This window comes from Balaenoptera musculus, chromosome 13, assembly GCF_009873245.2.
Source record: "Balaenoptera musculus isolate JJ_BM4_2016_0621 chromosome 13, mBalMus1.pri.v3, whole genome shotgun sequence".
In the NCBI taxonomy this organism is placed as follows: Eukaryota; Metazoa; Chordata; class Mammalia; order Artiodactyla; family Balaenopteridae; genus Balaenoptera; species Balaenoptera musculus.
In genome coordinates, this window is record NC_045797.1 from 59,968,843 (window position 1) to 59,989,362 (window position 20,520).

The window sequence follows — 20,520 nt, forward strand, 5'->3', positions numbered from 1 at the left end:
TGTCAAAGGTACTTCCTACATGGAGCCTGCCCTAAGTGCCAAGCCCTGTTCTTAGCCCTTTACCTTGAGTGACTCATTTATTTCTAATAATCACTCTATGAAGAAGGCACTGTTAATATCCCCATTTTACAGGTGTGGAAAGACCTCTTACATAATTTGTCCCAAATTACACAGTAAGGAACATACCTAAACATGCATATGCAGTTTGGCAACCCAGTATGTGCATGAATGAATGGCTAATTTTCCACAAAGATCAGCATCTTCTGCTTAAGGAGATGGGGAAAAAACCCTGAGGTTAAGAGCCTCTGAGGCAGGCTGTCTGGGTTCATATCTTGGCCCTGGCACTTAATACTTGTGTGACTTGGGGCAAATTACTTAGCCTGTGTACCTCAGTTTATCAGTTACAAAATGAGGATAATATTACTCTGAGGATTAAATGAGTTAAAAAAGAACACACTCAGAACAGGCCAGGTCCAGAGTAGACCCAATAAAAAGTTGATGCTTTCATTATTGCTTTTGTTGTTTCCCTAGGTGCTTAATACTAGTTGTCTCATTTAATATTCACAACTGCTCTTTGAGGTCGATAGTATTGTTCTTATTTTCCAGATGAGAACACAGGCTCAGAAAGGTTTAGTAACTTGGCCATGGTCACACAGCTAAGTAAGTAGCAGAATCAGGTTTGAACTCAGGTCTGTCTGACCTTATGCTAAATAAATACCCCACCCTCACCAACAGAGAGGAAGGCCAGGGAAGCTATTAAATCTGACTCTTTTAAGGGTTTTTGGCCTCTGACAGAGAACTCACTTCGCAGTACACTGTATCTCACAGTACCACTGCCCAAAGGAAGGTGACAGTAATTGCCAGCCTTTGGGAATACCATGTGAATTATTTTATTTATTGAAGATAGTTCAACTCACAAGTATGGCCAGTAGTCATCTGCAGTGGATCCAGCATCAAACTGCTAGCGGTAACCTGAGCAGTTTAATTTATACCATAAACAAAGAGATTTACTAGGAATATCAGGACCCAAACATGAAGTGGAGTGTAGCGTGTGGAACACATCCTTACTTTGAAGTTCTAGAGGTCAGGGTGTTGCAGGGTCCAGTAACTGATCTGGATGGTCACCTCCTTGAGACTGGTGACCACATCCATGGTGCCTGGCCCTGCAGTCCCTGGCACTCGTGATGTTGCCCCAAGAGGAGCTAAAGCAAGATGCAGGAACCACGAGCAAGGCGTGCTGGAAGGTTCTGTCCTTGGCAGAAGTCGGGCCTCATTACAGTTCTAAGTTCTGCACATGCCCCAGACCCTGCCAGATAACCTTCTGGTGTGACAGATAGAGCAAGGAGGCCTTTGAAACCTAGAGGGGTGCCCCGGATAACCCAAGGGGCCTGCCTGGCCTCCACGCCTTTGATACTGTGGTTTTGTGATGAGCTGTGGGAGGCTGCTCAGACTGAAGTAGGGGTTCTGGAAAGGATGTCTTGGCTTGAAATAACCCAAGTTGTCTCAAAACCGAGGGCAATAGCGTTAGGGCTGTTCACCTCCATTTGGAATCTCCCCTTTTCCTGCCCCCATCCTTTCAAGGTTACAAACCAAAACAGCATCCCACAAACCAGAATAAATAATATCAGTAGCCAGATAGTTCTACAGCAACAGTCAGGTATGTTCTTTCCTTTAGAAAAAGATGCCTTCCTTAGCCTTAATGTACTTCTTGAGTGCCCGGATTCACCCAGTCTCATAGTGATGACTGAGTTCGACAGTACCTCTGGTGGAAGAGCAGTTTTTTAAATTAAAGCATACACTTTTATAATACAAATCATATTGATATTAGAAAGTTTGCTATTTCTGAATAGCCAAGAAAACTGATGAGTTTAAGGGCTGATGGGTACAAATTAGTATTTTCTTGATCAAGTCATGAATTAATAGTAGAATCCTTGAATCTCAAATTTAAAATTTTTTAAAACCTGGATTTTCAGTGGTTTGGGTTTTATTTGCATATTTGAGAAAGTCATCATTAACCTTCTAGCCTTTGCTTCTTTGTTAGAGTGTTACAGAGATCACACACCTGCAGTTAGCTAATACAGCACCACCTCATGTGAACTCTGAGACAGGAATAGCATCAGAAGAGGATTCTTTGGGAAACCAGTCTGATGAAGGTCCCTCCCTGCAGGACTTTTCAGAGCATTGAATGTCACTGGTACAGTGAATCTCCACATGGAGATAGTGTCTATCAAATCACTTTGCCCACAGAGCAGCTGCCAGGACTAGTCTAGCAAGAAACACTTTGGGACCCATCGAGCCAGAGGCAGACACCACCCGCTGTAGCCTGCCCTACAGAGCTGAAGGAACTCAAGAACCTTTCAGAGAACCACAGGGTGTACAGGGCCAGAGACACAGGAACACACTAGAAGATGCTAGCAAACACCCCGCCATTCTACTATTTGATAAAACTCATGCAGAATTAAGTGGAGACAATCACAGAGGGATTGGAGATCAGAAAACATAGGTTCTGGTCTTAGCTCTGACCCAGGTTGTGGAACTGTGACCTCTCAGGGTCTTATTCTCATCTCTAAGATAAGGCTTTTGGTTCTAGATGATTTCAGATCATCTCTAGCTCTAGAATCCAGTGAGCCAGGATCAGTGACACCTATTAGCATAGCAGTCTTACTACTATACTAATATGTAAAACCCTGTGTTGAAAAACAGACCTAGTGCAAATCCGGGCAGGGCAGCCCAAGCCAGCGTGGAGGGCAGAGAACTTCAAAGTCAGGCCTCTATTTAGACAGCTTACACATTTGGGAATCCGTCATGTTCTGGTGACAACTTGAAGTTCATATTTGTAGACGCATCATGCCAATGATAGATGACTGTGTGTTTAGTTGAAAAAGACCCGTTCTGTTCAAATCCATTATAATCATTTAGGCTACACACAACTTTTTAAACAAGCAAAGGCGTTTTTAGGTGAAATGTGGCTTTGCCATTTCAGAATATATGTGAATTCTTTCCCTTTTATTTTTTAAACTGTTTTTTTTTTTGGCCAAGGAGCAGTTCAGACACGTAACATTGATTTTTAACACAGCAGGAGATAGGGTTCTAAGCCCTTGACTGGCCAGCTATGTCACAAGGCGAATCCTTGCCCATCTCTGGGTAGGTTCTGCCTGTGAAGATGTCGATGGGGAAGGATGGGGGTGCAGAGGAAGCCGGCGGAAGTTCTCCAAGCTCTCTCCTGGCTCTAAACAGCTGTGATTCTGTTTTTCTGTGTTTGTTTTTTTCTTGCATCTGAGGCATTTTCCATAGTGTCTTGTACCTTCTCCTATTTTAACACTGACTGTGTTTAAATGATCATTTGTTGACCCTTGTGGCTGCCTAGACTACTGGCTCTTTTGAGAGTAGGGACTGAACCTAGTTTAGCTTGGCATTCATCTTTTTTACAATAGGACTTAATGAAAAAATGGGCAATCTAGTCCTACCTGTGTTATCTTCTCTTAGCATTGCTAAGCCAGAAATCCTTTTCAGTTACCCAAGCTTAAGTCTGACCATAGTAAAATTATTCCTTCCCAGGCTACCAAATGTTCAAATTCAAAAGGAGGTACCTCCAGTCCTTTGGTTTTGGTGATAATGATCATCCAAGGTACTCTGAAAATCAGGCCACCACCAGAACTTCCTCAAAGTCTTCCTCGGCCGGGCTGTTGCAACCTCCACTGAGGCTTTCTCCTGCCCAGGTGTGACTGTGGTGGCTCAGTACCATGTGTCCACTTACAGCACAGACTGGGCAGTCCCGGTGCTGGAAGGATGAGGGTTGTTGTTTCCTAATGCTCACCTAGACCTCTCAGCCATGCCTGCATGAGCCATTCATCATTGGTGTGCTTACTGATCATTTGTCTCCATGCTGGGACGTAGGCTCTGTGAGCACATCATTGCTGTAGCCTCGGTTCCCAGAATAGTGCCTGGCACTCAGTAGGTCCTTATTAGATGTTTGTTGTTGAATGGACATTGTGGAAGGTGAATGACTAGCCAGGGACTGGATGAAGTCACATGGAAGGCTCTCTCCAAAGCCTGCTGCTCGCTGAATGAATCAGCTCAAGCCACATGTCCCACTGTGCACGGCATAGCACCAAACTGGAAACTCTTTTCCTGCTGTCAGATGACTTCAGAGTGAAATGTTTTCCAAACTAATGTTGATTTTTGGCCTTACATAAGTTTTAGAAGTTTATGCTCGTGGGTGGATTTTGTTCTGTATTCCTCTTAAGTCCTTAAGCTGTGGGCTCACCTGACAGGGCAGGTAGTGCCAACTGCCGACATATCTCAGGGGCAGCATGGGGAGTAAAACAGTGACTTCTTCCCAATTCCAGTTTTTTCGCAGAATGAGGAATTATACAGTTGGCTGTCTGTATCCGTGGGTTCTGCATCTGCAGACTCAGCCAACAGCAGATCAGAAACATTGGGGGGAAATAAAAGTTCCAAAAGCAAACCTGAATTTGCTGTACACTAGCAACTATTTCTACTTTGTATGTGTTGTCTCCTGCTAAGAAGACACCGTTACTATCTCCACTCTACAGATGAGCAAGCTGAGGCTTGCAGAGAAAGTCATTGGCATTGCTTTGTACCCTTAATTTAATATCAGGAAAGACGAGAAAAGATAATGAAAATTTTATAAGCTAGTAAAAAGTATTTGGATTCTAAGGATAGTCTTAACTTCATTACAAAGCATTATGTTTTTTTCTTAAAATTCCCTAGAAGCTAGAACCCTAACATCCGTTTTCTTTATTAAGTATAAATAAATCTCAAACACAAATCTATGATTCTGTTACCTGTCTGTGTGTACATGAAGCTTACATGCACATACTGGGGGCTGCTTACTTGAAATGAGGAACACAGACTAGCGGGTATCTCCCCAAACTCCTCTCCCAGTGCAGGAATGCTCTCCCTCCCCTCTGGAATTCCTACCACAGTCTCAGGCTCAGCTGGAAAACTTCCTTTGATGGGCCTTTCCCATTCTTTAAGCTGATAAACTCAAGTTGGTCAGACTTCTTCTTCCCGTCCAGCCCCACCTGGCCTCTCCTTGAACCTTAATCACACACCTAATTCTTTTCTTGGGATGGTACTGATTCCCTCTCACCTGACAGCTCACCAAATATTTAAAGAAAATAACTGTATGCCCTTAAATTTTTCTTCATCTGCCCAATCATTGGCTGTAATTTTCCTAACTCAAAGGAGTTCTCAAGGCTGGAGGAATTGCCCTTGGAGATAAAGGATACATGTACATGTAAAAAAGTTAGCTCCATGTCCTGTTGACAGAATTATTCTCTAATTAAGCTGGAGGTAAGAATCCCAGTTGTTCACAGGGCAGACACAAACCATTTTAGCCCCATCTGCAATCATATATTGGTGACTGCCAGAGACATTTTAAGAAGAAAATGGATATGGTTATTTTGGCAACTAGAATGGTTCCCCTCCTTAGCACTGTATTTCAGTAGATGTTCTGCTTTTTCATTTGGGATAAAGATGCTTTGTGCTTGCATAGCACTCTATGAAGATTTTCACACTCAGCTCTTGTAATCACCTGAGAGATAGACGGGTTTGGGGTGATTATCCCATTTACACAGGAGGTAACTGGCCCCCATATGGTGTGGAGTTGTAAAAGAATCCTATAGGGCTGGCTCAAAGTTTCACCCAGTTCTTTCCTCCCCTAAGGCCTAGAATAGCAGTGAGAGCTCTATCTACTGTTTTGCTTGCCCATGGGTTCATTCATTTAATAGGTGTTTTTTTTTTTTTTAAGTACTTGATCTGTGCTAGTTATACACTGATATTAAAACAATCTTTTTCTGTAGAATGTCCATTATACAGTTTCTTGCAAGTTCCCTTGTATATCTTGGGCTAAATAATCCAAGTTTCCCCTTAATCCATTTCCTTTTGAAAGGAGAGGTCAGGCGAGCAAGCTTATTGTTTCTCATGGGCCTCATTCTTTAAGATTGGCTTAAATGTAACTAGTAAGTCTGCATTCCGGGAAGTGTATTGTCAGATCTTTCTAGAGTCTTGCCTGTCTCTCTAAGACTCTATTTGCACATGGCAGTCATGGATGGAAGTCTTTTCCCTTTGAAATAGCATGTCAACAAATATTTTTTGCCTTAATCTCAACAATCTGTATGAGCCTGTAGAATTACTGTGGCTCACATTGATAAGCTGTTAAATTCTTACCCTGCACGGATAGAGAAAGGAAAAGAAAGAAACCCTTTGCCACAAGAAAATAGATGACAGCTCCTTGCTACATGATTTTTTTAGATTTATTTTATTTTCCTGTAGGAGTCACAGAAAGACTCAGATTGCATTTTCAGCAGGGCGGGCAGGGTTGAAGAGGAAAGATGGCAAGGCAATCTCAAACTTTCTCATTTGTTCATTTAACAAACGTTTGTTCAGTACCAGCCGTGAATTAAATATAGTCTGTCCCCAAGAGAAGGCAGCCTAGTGGAGGAGACATTAGTAATTGCAGTATAGTGTGAGAGCTGGTGGGTTTGAGGTATAAAACGGTAGTACAGGCCTTGAGGACCGGCTGGACGTGTAGCTGCAGGGTTGGGCGAGACCCTGATCACTAAAGTGGGCCTCACAGGCTATCGTATCTCCAGGCTGTAAGGGTGGGCCTGCCACTCAGGGTTAAGGGAGCATTCTAGATGGTGCATTCTGATAGAGATTGGAACATAAAGTGGAAGGAGATGAGGCTGAAGGCAAGGAGACAGGTGGGAAGGCAAATGCCCTTGTGCAAGGGATCGTGAAAGCTACAAGTGAGGCTGGGGCATGAGGCAGTAGGATGGACAAGAGGAGACAAATAACAGGACTTGATGTGGAGAATGAGGCAGGGCAAGGAGTCGGGGGCGACAACTGGGTTTTGGATTTGGGTGACTTCCTGCCATTTACCGAGAGGGAAAAGTACAGGAGGCCTATGCTGAGGAGCTGGCAAGAGGAGGAAAGATGGCAGATTCCATCAGGGATAAGTTGAACGGGAAGTACCTGAAGGAAGCAACAGAGAAAGGTCTGAAAGACTAGGGAATAAAAGTCCAGCGCTTCTTTCTGTGAAGGACCAGTGTTTTTTAGTGTTTTGTTTCTTTGTTTCAGTTTCCAATGGATTGTATAGGATACCTGGCACAATGAGTAGCTGCTTGGACCACACCCAGTTTCCATGCAGACCTGAACATACACAGCTCCCAAACTTGCCAAGAGTCTGACCAATGAGAAAAATCCACAGATCCGCATGCTTGGTTATGTCATAAAGTTTCTAGAAGCTTACTTTCAATTTCTTTCCTTATCTCATCATGGACTGGCCTAGTCCACAGATCCACTTTGAGCAGCACTGGTCTAGACTAAGGTATATACGGGCTGAAGACACAGATTTGGAAGTTAGCATTAGAGGTAGTTGAGGCCAAGGACAGGGGTGTGATTGCTGGGAGATTGTTGAGGGCTGGGCCATGGACAACCACCATCCAACCCCCCGTGAAAATGCCAACGTCTAAGGCAGGGGTTCAAACTTTTCCCGTAAAGCGTCAGTTTAGTGTTTTAGGTTTCGACGGCCACATACAGCCTGTCACAGCGACTCAACTCTGACCTTGTCATTTGAAAGCAGCTCTACCAGGGTTTCCAGCCCTCAGCACTACAGGGAACGGGGGCCGGAAAATTCTTTGCTGTGGGGGCAGTGTCCTGTGCGTCGTAGAATGTTCATTTAGCCGTGCCTCTGACCTCTGTCTACTAGATGCCAGTAGATGCCACCACCCCCAGTCATGAGAATCAAAATTATGTCTAGACATTGCCAAATGTCACCGGCGGGGGTGGGGGGGGGGAATGGGACAGAATCACCCTCAGTTGAGAACTACTGAGCTGAAGGTAGTACATAAAAAAATGAGCACTGGTGTGTTCCAATAAAACTTTATTTACAAAAACAGACACGGGATTGGATTTGACCCACCTACCATAATTTGCAGACCCTTGATCTAAGGGATGGGCATAGGGAAAACTAAAAGGGCTTATTCAATAAAATTTAAGGGCCTCTTGTGTTTGCAGCCCAAGAGGAGGCTCTGTAAGTGATCCAGCGTCAAGAAGAGACTGTTAACAACAGCGGCTCCTTTTTTATAGCAACTTTGCCTACCTTATTCTTACTGAGCTTATTACCTACCAGAAGATATCAGACACAAAATCACAAAATCAGAGAACAGGAAAGAAAACAAATATAAGCTCTTTAGGAGCCCTAAGAAAACCTCCAAGCAAGGCAGTAATGAGCCTGGATTGCGTGAGGTGAGTTTGAGAATTTCTCCAGGAAGGAAGTGACTGAAGCAGGTCTTGGAGGATGTTATGAATAGTGGTTGATGGTAAAGAGGTGGGAGGACAATTCACGTAAGGAACACAGGTTTCTTAGTTTCAGAAAGTCAGGAGGGAAGTCACGTGTCAATAGCAAGGGAAGGGAGCCATTGTCCCAGCGAAAGCCTTGTGGGTGTACAAGGCGCCCCGATGCATGGCCACGATGCATGTGTTTCCTCTGGGAAAATAATTAACAGCACTTAACGCTTTTTTCTAAGAACAGGATTTTTTTTTTTTCTCCTTGAGACTCAGGGGCTTTTATTTCCTCAAATTTTTAATCTCTTAGCTTTTATTTCACATGAAGTCAAATCCCTTTTGAGATTCTTTGACAAGGGCAAAAATACTGAAAATTCCTAGTGAGTTGGAGAGGCTGGTATCTGGGACCATTTTATTCATTCTTAGTTAATGACAAGGTCAAGTTATCATCTCTGCCTCTCATTGATGTTGAGAACATAGTGTATCATTTCCTCTTGGTGCTGTCAGATTTCAGGACAGATAGCCTGGAATAGACATTCCCATTCTCAACCCACTTCCACGGCAGTCGTCACGTTAGTTATCAAATCAGTGGTTAAAAGCACAGACTCTGGAGTCCAGCCATAGCTGAAATCCTGGCTCCTCCATGTTTTGGCTGATGGGTCTAAGACATGGGCTTAATCTAAGACTCGTTCCCAAGAGGTGTGTTCTAATACTCACCTGTCTGGCCCACAGCATGCACTCTAGCCACCGCTATTCACATATGTAAATTCTTTAGAGAACTCGGCATTTCAAATTTGCTACTTTCTAGAGGCATCCCTTGTAGACTTGGACTGGGGGATGGTTGCTGAGAGCAAAGCAACTCCTCTCTCATGATGGAAGGTCTAGCAGGGGTTAGGGATTTAAATAACACTTCTTAATTTGTTCACTGTGTGCCACGTGTTGTGGTTGACAAAAAAGATAAATAAGACCCAGCTCATACTCACAGAAAAGCTCTCAGCCTAGTCAGAAGGGATATTCATTCATGCATTCAACAAATATTTGTGCACAGATATTTATGTACAAATAACACAGGGGGGTTTGCCGTGGAAGTAGGTAGAGAATGCACTGGCCACTGCCAGGTTCCAAACATACCCAGTGTTGGTGTGATGCAGAGGAGCCAAGTTTCAGCCCATGCAACGAGTGTGGATGATTGTCAAGGGCCCTAGCAGGATGGGAGGATGGCATGGAAATCCCTATCTGTCCCTTCATCCTGTTAGGGAAGTAAGAGTAGTCAAGAGACCTAAATTAGATGTGCTCTGAAAACAAAGGATGAAGAACACCATACCATATGTAGTATGAGTCAAGTGACCATAGTCTGAATTTCTGGACACCTGTCAAACCTGTTTGGATCACTTGATATTCCTATTGCCATAGTTGGAGTTTTCATAGAATAGTTACTGACTTAAATATTAGGGGTTTTTTTCTTTTTATTTTTTTGGTGAGCAACTAAGCAACTTTACAAGTTATTTGATTTGAGCTGAGTTTTCAGATTTGAGCCAATTCCCGGCTGAATGTTGCTGACAGCTTCAGGGTGAGATTCTCATCCTGTATTGATATTGTCCTTGCAGCTTCACAAACCAAGTCAGATCCATTAGTTCTAGAAGCATGGGAGCAGTTCACAGGAATGGTCTTATTTGATTCATATCCACCAGCTAGAGCATCTGCCTTGGTCCTTCTGCCCAGCCCTGAGGCTGAGTCCCTTGTAAAACTTGTCATGGTAAATGAGCCAGGCCCTTCTCCTGCCTCGTTATAACTGCCAGGGCTCCACATCCGTCTGGAGTCCTCCTCAATAACTCATTTTAATAGGGAGAAAGGTCGAAATGGCCTCTCTTCAAAAGTGCAGGGTTGGTACTTTGAGGTGGATGTTCTGTCTTCCAATTTTGCTTCTAAAAACCCTTTCAAACAGTACAATTAGATCCTATAAATGTGAGGAGTGTATGCACATTAGCAGTGAGTCTCCCATATGGCATTTGTGGGTCTCTATATAATCAGGGTTGTAAAAGAAAAATAAATACAAGCTGTAGCTGAATCATAAACGAGAAGTCCATTTATAAATAATTGAGGGTTGAGATGTAGCATAGACTTTCTGAGTGGGTCTATAAAATAGTCTGCTCAGTCTGGCTATGGGTTCATTTGCAATGACAGCCAGGCGGCTGGGAACTAAACTAATGGCGTTTTATAGCCTTGCAGCATAGAGCTATGTCCTCAGTTCAGATAATATGGTGAGAGGATAAGAATCTAAAAATAGAAAAGGCATCTTTTTATCTTCTCGTGGGTGGAGTAAAACAGACTAAAAATATGAAAAGCATCCCTTCAAGGATGCCATTTACCAGGGTATTCTCTGGTTACATTTATTTCTGTCTTAGATTTTCATGTAAGTTCAATGTTGAATCTCTAGTAGTATGATTTTTTTTTTCTCCTTGAATTTTAAAATTCTTTGATCCAGAGACGCACTCCTACAGAGGTTTGCAAAAGGACTGGCATGAGTGCCCTCATCGTCATAATATTTTAGTATTTCTGATACAGAAGGTTGTCTGGTCATCCCTATATTAGTAATAACTGCTGTCTTCAAATGGAAAGTCTGCTAGGAAAAGTCTGTGAGTGTTTTTTATGGGTGAGTGTGATGTGGAGCCATAAGGAAATGAGCAGTGATAGTTTTCCCCTGTGGGAGACTCAAAATGAATAGGGACGAGACCCCACCCACTGTGCACATCTCAGACGCTCAGAGGCAAGGCCGCTGCCCGGTGACATCCTCCGTGCATGCCCGGTACACTGCCCCCTTCCCACAGCAACCCATTCCATCTTGCCAGAACCCTGGGTTCTCCCTTAGAGGATCCAAAAGCTGTTTCCCTGTAGCTTCTGCTTTTGTAGCCCTAGGGCCTCTCGTACTGAACGAGTTAATCCCTTTTCCATCGCAGTTCAGTGAATTCTTCAGATCCCTAAAGATTCATTTTCCCTCAGTATTTGAGTTTTCTTTAAGCTGCTCCACCTCACCTTCTCACATGTCCTGACGGAGTCCCTTCGTCTCCCCGTTGGACTCCTGGGAACCTGTAGGAACATGTTCCAGGTCACCTTTATCCCTTTAAAGTGTGAAGCCCAGGGTGAAATACACTTTTCCAGGGCTCATCGCAGTGGAATTGTCTCCCCTATGCTGGCAACGGAGAGCAATACCCCAAAGATGGTTGTGGGTGTAAGGGGTGGCGGGTTCTTGGCCACGCCACCGTCCTTCCCTGGGACTGTTGCCTCAGGCACACAGGAGGAATAACCAAGTATTTTTGCTTGGGGCCCAGATGGTGCAGCGGTGCTGCATCTGGGTGCTAGGAGGAAGGGCATGCTGATTCAACACTGAGACAAAGCGAAAAGTGATCGGAAGTTAGGGGGTCTTGGAAGGATGTGACAACTAAGCAAGAAAGGGGAAGTCCAGTGCAGACTCACTTCCTGCAAGTTGAAGAAAGGAAAAGGCCCACAGGTCCCCCAGGACAGCCACACGCACACATGCCTCCCCCCACCTGCCCTGTTTTTATGCATGCGTGTTTTAGATTAACATTGCAACCTATTGTGCAGGATGCAAGAAATTTTTTATCCTCTCTGTCCCCTAAGAATTAATCTAAAAACAATTAGTAGACAAACCAAACATTCCTTTCTTAAAATAAATGGAAATTTAAAAAATCTCAACCCCTTTGTTCTTTTCAGAGCCCTGTGAGTTGCCAGTACTGTCAACTCTGGTCATCCAGGGACTGATTTTTCAGTGTGTGACTTTTTCATAACCCTTTGCTTTTCTCCCCCACCTCCTGGCTGCTGCCCTGTTTTGGTCTTTTCAGCATCATTCTCTTTACCAAAAGGATGATAAGGAAATGAAGGGAAGGGTGGCCACTTCAGTTTTTTTCTTCATTGAATTATTATTGCTGTGTTGATTTCTCTTGTTAACACTGTCACGTATGCTTAAATCAGTCACATGTAAGAAACTGGAATTGTCTAGCCTGGTACAGGAATGACCACCTGACGCTGCCTTTCTTATCAAAACCATGCCTTCAACTTCCTCCTGAGTCCTTTTGTGTCTTGGAACCCTTGAGCTTCTCACAAGTTCCTGTGAGTGGGGGTCTGTGCCTTTGCAGCTGGACTTCTCGCCCACACATCTGCCGGACATCCTCTCTAACCTTGATAGACGGTGACAGGCAACTTACTGGGGAGTTGAACCCTTCTGTTGGCCAATCTCTCCTCTCCGGTGCCCAGGAGCTGGAACCTTTGTTTTCAGAGGAATCTATAATTTCCAAGATGAATATTACCTCAAATGTCATCTAAGTGGGGGAAGAGGAGCAAACAGTGATCTAAGAACTTCCAGAGAAAGGGATTAGCAATCTTGGAGAGTTCAGATTTCAGGGTCAAGGGCAGGGTTTTGAGAAAGGTCTACACATAGGATGGTTTCTTTTTCTCTCTTTCTTTCTTTCCTTCCTTTCTCCCTCCAGTCCTTCATCCCTTCCTCCCTTTCTTCCTTCCTCTCTTTCAAAGACGGTGGGAGTGGAGGAATGATGGCAATGTAGGAAAGCTGGAGAGCAGGAGAGTCCCAAGTGTGGAGAGTTATTGATTGGTGGTAGAGTCCTGACCGATACGCAAAGGCTGGAAATGCTCTGCATTTGGATCATGGAACACCCAGGAGGGCTGGCTCTCCAGTTCTAGTCAGGCCTGTAAGCCCTTCTGGTTTAGCTCTTCCTGTCTTCTTCTCCCGCTTCCTCCTCCTGGGTGTCCACCTGACTCAGGCTCTCCGTCTGATTCATCCCTTGCTCTGTCTGCTACCACGTGGGTCAGCCACCAGCAGCCTCCAGGAGCCCAAGTCTCCTTTTCAGAAAATGGTGAGGAGGAACGGGATTTCGTGTTGTGGCCTTTAGGACCATTCCACCATAAAATGCTCATCTGCGTCACCACCACCTCTCAGAGAAGGAGCTATACCCCTGAGCCCCAGCACCTCCACCTGCCTGTGCTTCCCTCCACATGGGTACCCTGCCACCCACACTTTCCCCAGCATCCTGGGTCTCTTCCCTCTTCTCATTTCCTTCTGACGAAAAACCTTCTCTTCTGAGACCTTTTCCATCCTACAAATACAGACTGGTGGAGCCTCTTCCGGTGAAGGCCTGATCACCACAGAAAGGAATGATCTGTCCCTTTGACAAGCTCAGGTGAGATGAGGCTCAGCCCTCTCGTGAGGCCTTCCGCCTTAGATTTTGGCTTTTGAACCCACTTTCCCGTAGTAATGTTTGCATTATGATCAGTGACTCATGGGTTTGGTATACTTTTTAGGACCTACGTATAAAATTGTCTCTGCAGGAAAGTGCAATCTGAGCCCGAAACAACCCTCGTACTTATTTTTTTTAAATAGCTAATTCATTCATGTGGTTCAGAAATCCAAAATCATGAAAGGATGTACAGTGAAAAGTTTCTCTTCCACCCTTATCCCCTTCCATCTACTTCCTCTCCCCGTGGGCACCTCACCATTATTTCCTGTGTATGCTTCCAGAGAAAGCTAATCTACATACAAGCCAGTACAGATGTTATCTACACACTTTTGCACCTCTCTTTTTTTTCCTTTGAAGATATACGTCTTTGAAGCTCTTTCTATATCAGCATATAAAGAGCTGCTTCATCCTTTTCTAGGCCTGTGTAATATTCATTTGTACAGATGCACCTTAATTTGTATAACCAATCCTCTAAAGGTGGACAGTTAGGTTGTTTCCAATTTTTTTTTTTTTTGGCCGTACCGCGTAGCTTGTGGAATCTTAGTTCCCCGACCAGGGATTGAACCCAGGCCCCCAGCAGTGAAAGCTCCATGTCCTAACCACTGGACCACCAGGGAATTCTCAGTTGTTTCCAACTCTTGGCTGTTATAAACTATGCTGGACTGACAACACTGTATATGTATTATTTCCTTATTTCCCGTATACGTAAATTGGATAAATCTCTGCTAAGTGGAATTCCGGGGCCTAAGGGATGTGATTTGTAGTTTTCATAGATACTGCCTTCCACGGAGGTTGGACCTGTGCATGCTTCCCCACCCTTATCAGCCCATCGTGTTGTCACATATTTGTATCTTCAAGAGGCTTTGGAAGGAACCCCCTTCATCATTTGGGAACTGACTGACTTCCCAAGGAGTGTGCTCCTTAAATGGCAAGACCCCAACGTCTGAAGCCCACGCCCAGCCACTTGGCTTCGTGCCTAGTAGCCGTGCGGCCTTGGCAAAGCCTGTGCCTCGATGCTTCGTCAGTAAAATGGGGGTGTTAACGTGGGTTCTTGTGAGTGAGCTAGAACACACCGAAGGCTGGAACAGTGCCTAGCACATAGAGACGTTCTCAGTAAACATTTCTTGTCATATGACGTGTTGGTGGTTCCCAGGAGATGCACACATACCCTCTCCAGGACCAGGCACTTTGTTCCCAGTGAAGAAACCGCCCTGCAGTTTCCTGCTTTAGCAACAGCAGAAAAGTTGTTGAGCAGTCAGCCTGGGGCATGGCTGTCCACTGACTGATAAGCCAAGGAGCCCAGAACATTCAGAAAGCAGAAAGGAGGGGAGGAAGCAGTCAGGGTAAAGTCAGGGTATTGGATTGTCTCTCCCAGGATCAAGCATGGTTGCCCCTGAGCTGGAGGAGGAAGGATAACAGATAAGATAGATGGATGGGTCAGAGCTCTCAGATATTTCACCAGCACCATGTCACAAACATCAACTTGTCTAAAGTTGTAAAACTGACATTTTTGCACCAAATTCCTGTTTTGTGTTTTTTTTTCCTTAAACTTCCAATGAATTGGAGGGCTCTTAGCCCTGGCACACAATAGAAATTCAATACAAATTACTGTTTCCAAAGTCCTAGAAGCCTCCATCCCTGTCATGCAGTAAATACTATGTAAATATTTGTAGAAAGAAAGAAAAATGCCTTTTAAGGTATCTCCCTTCTTTTCCCACTCTTGAGAATCTACTGCCTACAGCTTATCTAGCCTCTGCTCACCAACCCTTTTCTTACTTTTTTCTTTGTTTTTTTGTTGCTTGTCTCCCACCTTTGCATCCACTCCACTGACATAAAACCCAGCTTCTACCAGGTCGAGCAAGCCTCTGCCGAGGGGCCTGCAGGGCCCGTGGCCATGGCTGTGGCCAGGCGGGGACTGAGGACTGGGCCTTCCAAGTGAAGCAGGCATACCCTCTACCTTTTCTCCTCACTTTTGCTCCCCAATATCCCCAGTCGCTGTACAGGTAAAGGGTGAATGTGAGTGACCCAGTCAGAGGAGCAGAGAAGCACTCTGGCTGCATCTTCGTGCTATTTTTGTTTTTCTAAAGAATCTGAAATGAATGCCATGCCTTGGTTCTTCTAAAGAATCTGAAATGAATGCCATGCCTTGGTTCTGGCCTTGCATAACCCTGGCTCCACCAGCTGACCACATGCAGCCCTCGCATGCCTTGGAGTTGCAGTGGACACACTGTATCTTTCCATGGCAGCTGCTCTCCTGGCCTTGTGTGCTGAGGACACGGCTCCAGTGGGCAGCTGTTCTTCGGGGCTGCCCCCCACCTTCTGCAGGCCCAGCGCCCTAGCTGCTTCTGCAGGCGGTCATCATACTGTGCCTAGAGGGGCAGGGAGGCAACACAAGGCACCCTGGGTGGCAGGGGCCCTGGGCTGTTGTGCACTTAGAGGGGAAGGACATTGATGTTTCAGCAGGAAGACCCAGGGCTTCCACTTCTGTTACTATTACAAGACCCAAATTAGAGTTAAAACGATGAGAATGTCAGACTCATAAGCATGTCTTCCCAGGCTAGGGTTCCCCATCTACTCACTTGGTATCAAGCGTCTCTTTTAGTAACATGGTATCTCTGTGCCTTCCTAATCTGAAGTGGGGAGGCCGACCCACCAGGCACCTTCGGGGAGTGTGTGGTCTTATCTGGCAGCTTCCAGGGTAGCCTGCTCTGGGTGCAAACCCTCAGGCCACCTCGGCCTCCTCCCCACTCCCAGAGCCAGGGTAGGGTGGTCTCTCCAGCTCATCCTTCTCTGCCTTCTCAGGCCTGGGCGCCCGCACACTTCCCAAGCAGAGCCACTTGTTACCCGGCTGGAGCACAGTCCTCGCCATCTGCCACAGGCAAATGAATTTAAAACTCTTGCTGAAAGGAAAGAAATATGGGGCAGATGTAGACGGCCTCCAGCTGCTACAAAGCAAATGTGGCTCTCAAGCCACCATCTAACCCAGCCCTCGGAATATTTACTTATTTATTTGCTCTGCGGCCAGGGGGAGGAGAGCCCAAAATGGGAGAGGTCACAGCAGAGCCATTTTAGGAATTCCCACAGTGGCGAAGGTTTTAGCTTCTCCATGTCAGCTGATGTGACTGAAGAGTTGGAGGATTTTCAAGAGATGAAGAGGTTCTCATCTGTAAGATGAGAGCCCCAAACCTTCTTGTAGCCCATCACTTCTAACTGTGTCCTACAGCATGTGCAGGGAGAGTGTGTTAGCTTTCTACGCGGGTAACAAATTACACACGTAGTGGCTTACAGCCCTACCTGTGTTCTGTCTCACAGTGTCTGCAGGTCAGAGGTCCAGGCAGCGCTCAGATGCACAGTCGCATCAGGCTGTAAACCAGGGGTCAGAGTTATGGTCTCATCGGAGGCTCAACTGGGAAAAGATCCACTTCCAGGTTCCCCCAGGTTGCTGGCAGAATTCATTTCCATATGCCCTCTCTCAGTGGCTTACTTTTTCAAAACCAGTAAAGGGAGCCTCCCTCCAGTCTGCTAAGACGGAATCTTTTATAATGTAACCTAATCAGGGCTGTGACATCCCATCACCTTGCTTAGAAGCAACTCGCAGGTTCCGCCCACAAAGGCATTAACACCAGGCGGCCACTTACTCAGAACCCTGCCTACCACAGGGAAAGGATACAAGCTTATCAGCAAACGTTTCAAAAGTATTCTCAAGTGAAGACCCAACCTATTATGTATGATCACACTTTTTTCTTGGAAAAAGAAGCAGTTTTGTTCTTTTCCTTCCATTTCAGAATGTTGCCAAATCCTGAATTTTTTTTTTTTGCTTTTCACAATCTTTTTTTTTTTTTTTTTTAATTGGAGTATAATTGATTAACAGTGTTGTGTTAGGTTCAGGTGTACAGCAAAGCGATTCAGTTATACATATATATGTATCTATTCTTTTTCAAATTCTTTTCCCATTTAGGTAAAAATCCTGAAATTTTTGACAGCCTCTCTGCCACAACTTGATTCCAGCTCCAACTTCCATAATGGCTTTATGTTACTGAGAAAGGGTGTTCCTTTTTTTTGACTTCCGAATCTCAGTTTTCTCAACTGTAAGAACGCATTTTCACTGAGATTTTGTTGGACACTAGCTTCACTGTCACTTAGTAAATGATATTTCCAGCTCCTTTCCGTATAGGACTTCATTGTTTTGCATTAATTTTATTTATATAAAGAAGTCAATCAACAACAAAATATTCTTCGTCTTGCTAGTGTGAACGCCAAAGCAAGAGAGAAAATATATTTTAAAACAAATTCAGTTGTGTCTAAGGAGCTGAAATCACTCTGCTCATGTGCTGAGAGCAGTTCTTATAACAGAGGAAAAGGACTAAAATCTCAGACGTATCCAGAAAATTGTGTCCATGACCATGTTTAAAAAGTGCTGATGTCATACATTTGGGTTTTTTAATCTCTCTTTCTCTCCCTTTTTTCTTTTTTCCCCTGAAGTAAGATTAGTGGACCCTTGTTAAGATCAAAGTTTTTATCCTGCTTAACGGAGAGAAACAAAACAAAGTTTGGCTTCAGATGGGAACTGGTCCTGCCATTATTTACAGGCTCTTGAAAAAGTGAGAAAGTGTAAAAGTCAGGCCCAAGTGATCCCTGAAGGGTCAGCTAATTATAACCTGCTTTGGTTTCTCTTCCAGGTTTCTCCATGCTGTGGAAGGGACTGGCGGATGTAACCGGCTCTCCAGAAAGCCCTGCTTGGCTGTAAGTCCAGGAAGGCCTCTTAGACCTCCATCTCGTTTCAGAGCCACTTGTGAAGCTACTTGAGAAAAATGATGTGACAGTTCCTACCAAAAAGGATACTGGGAAACCTATAACATCTGTGAAGAAAGTCGCCCTTTTTCCCTTTTGCAAAATCGACATCCTCAAACTCCAAAATGCCAGCCAAGACCCCAATTTACCTGAAAGCTGCCAATAACAAGAAAGGAAAGAAATTTAAACTGAGGGACATCTTGTCTCCGGATATGATCAGCCCTCCCCTTGGAGACTTCCGCCACACCATTCACATCGGCAAAGAGGGCCAGCACGACGTCTTTGGAGACATTTCCTTTCTTCAAGGCAACTATGAGCTTCTACCTGGAAACCAGGAGAAAGCACGCATGGGCCAGTTCCCTGGGCATAACGAGTTCTTCCGGGCCAACAGTACCTCCGACTCCATGTTCACAGAAACGCCCTCCCCGGTGCTCAAAAACGCCATCTCCCTCCCAACCATCGGAGGGTCCCAAGCACTCATGTTGCCCTTGTTGTCACCGGTGACATTCAGTTCCAAACAGGAGTCCTTAGGGCCGGGAAAGCTGCCCCGGCTTAGCTGTGAGCCGGTCATGGAGGAGAAGGCTCCGGAGGAAAGCGGCCTGTTGGAGAACGGGACGGTCCACCAGGGGGACGTCTCGTGGGGGTCCAGCGGGTCCGCATCCCAGTCCAGCCAGGGCAGGGGCAGCCACTCCTCCAGCCTCTCCGAACAGTATCCCGACTGGGCGGCCGAGGACATGTTTGACCATTCCGCCCCGTGCGAGCTCGTCAAGGAAAAGACTAAATCAGAGGAGTCCCTCTCTGATCTCACGGGTTCCCTCCTCTCCCTGCAGCTCGATCTTGGGCCCTCATTTCTGGATGAGGTGCTGAATGTCATGGATAAAAATAAGTAACAGGACACCGCCGGCTCTTTTCCTTTGGGGTAAAAGGTATCAAAAAACAGAACAAAACAAAACTAACCACAAAGAGAAGAGCTTCGCTGGCTATACTTGCTGTCATGTGATGGGTTTTCTAAAATAACTTTCCTACAAAATATTTTTTTACCTGGTATGCCCTGTTTGCAAAAACAGTGAAAAACAAAAAAACCTATCCTGGCAAAGAGAGGAAGTGAGTCAGAACCCATTTTCGGCGGGCATTGCTGATGTACAGCTCACATTTTTTGTTTTCAGACACATAAGAAATCTGGCTTGGCCAGGACTGGCACTACTTATGAAGGGCTGTGCCAGTCACATTAAGGACCTTTACAGTACTCTGGCATTTTCTGAGCAAGAGGAAGTCAAAATTTATTTAACACCCACACCTTTTTTCTAGACTCTTTTCTATATTATATCGTTTGGGCTCACCATAGCAAATTCTTCAGTGTTAAAACTTTTCTCTGTTTTCACATTTGAACAACTTTATGGGTTTCGGGGATTTGCTTGTAGCTCTTATATATCCCTATATATTATATCTATATTGCGAAATTTTGACTGTCAGCTACATGTTGGTAAGACACAAGCAAAGTATTACTGTAACTAAGTTATTTTTAAAGTTAAAATATATTTTTATGTGCCTTTGGCTCTTTATTGCAGAGTCTACATTTTATAGGTACTACATCAAATATGGTCATTTGACTTTCCATTGGGATTCCATTCTAAGCTGTGTATGTGTATGTTTGGAAAAATGTATTCATACTTAGCTTTACTTTCTTTTTCTTCATCTGTTATCATACTTTTCACAGCAGCCAACAATGGATTGTAAAGTGTAAAGGCACAGGTTACTCACAATGCTTCTGCAGAGACTGTGGGCTACACCACATAATGTTATTTGGAAATATGGGTATTTTAGTACAGTACATACTTGCATTACATAGGTACTTCATACAACACAATAAAGAGTAAATGTTAAAATCAACTTGCTTGGTTATAGTAATAAACAAAAACATAAGACAGTAATTATATTTTCTTTAAGTCCAGGGCTAGAAAAATTGCTTCTGTAAAGTGTACATGAGCCTTTAAAATAAGGTAAGAGGTGACTTCCACCCACTCAGTAATTTTGATTATTGCCCAAAGGTTTGAGATTCTAAAAATAAGGCCCCTCAATTTTAGGAAAAATGAACATGTGAGATGAGAATTTTTTTTTTAAGTCAGCACTGATGCCAACGTCT

At 44.6% G+C, this 20,520-nt stretch overlaps 1 protein-coding gene across 3 annotated transcripts in view; it reads left to right on the forward strand.

The window, feature by feature from the left end:
* The window catches only part of CDC42EP3 (CDC42 effector protein 3), a 24,626-nt gene extending 4,359 nt beyond the window's left edge, over nt 1-20,267 (forward strand). For all 3 annotated transcript variants that reach the window (XM_036873549.1, XM_036873548.1, XM_036873547.1), the window contains exon 2: nt 18,266-20,267. In XM_036873549.1, coding sequence (XP_036729444.1) covers nt 18,503-19,267 — 765 coding nt within the window. In that variant the 5' untranslated portion in view covers nt 18,266-18,502 and the 3' untranslated portion in view covers nt 19,268-20,267. The remainder of the gene's footprint in view (nt 1-18,265) is intronic.
* The last annotated feature ends 253 nt before the right edge of the window (nt 20,268-20,520 follow it).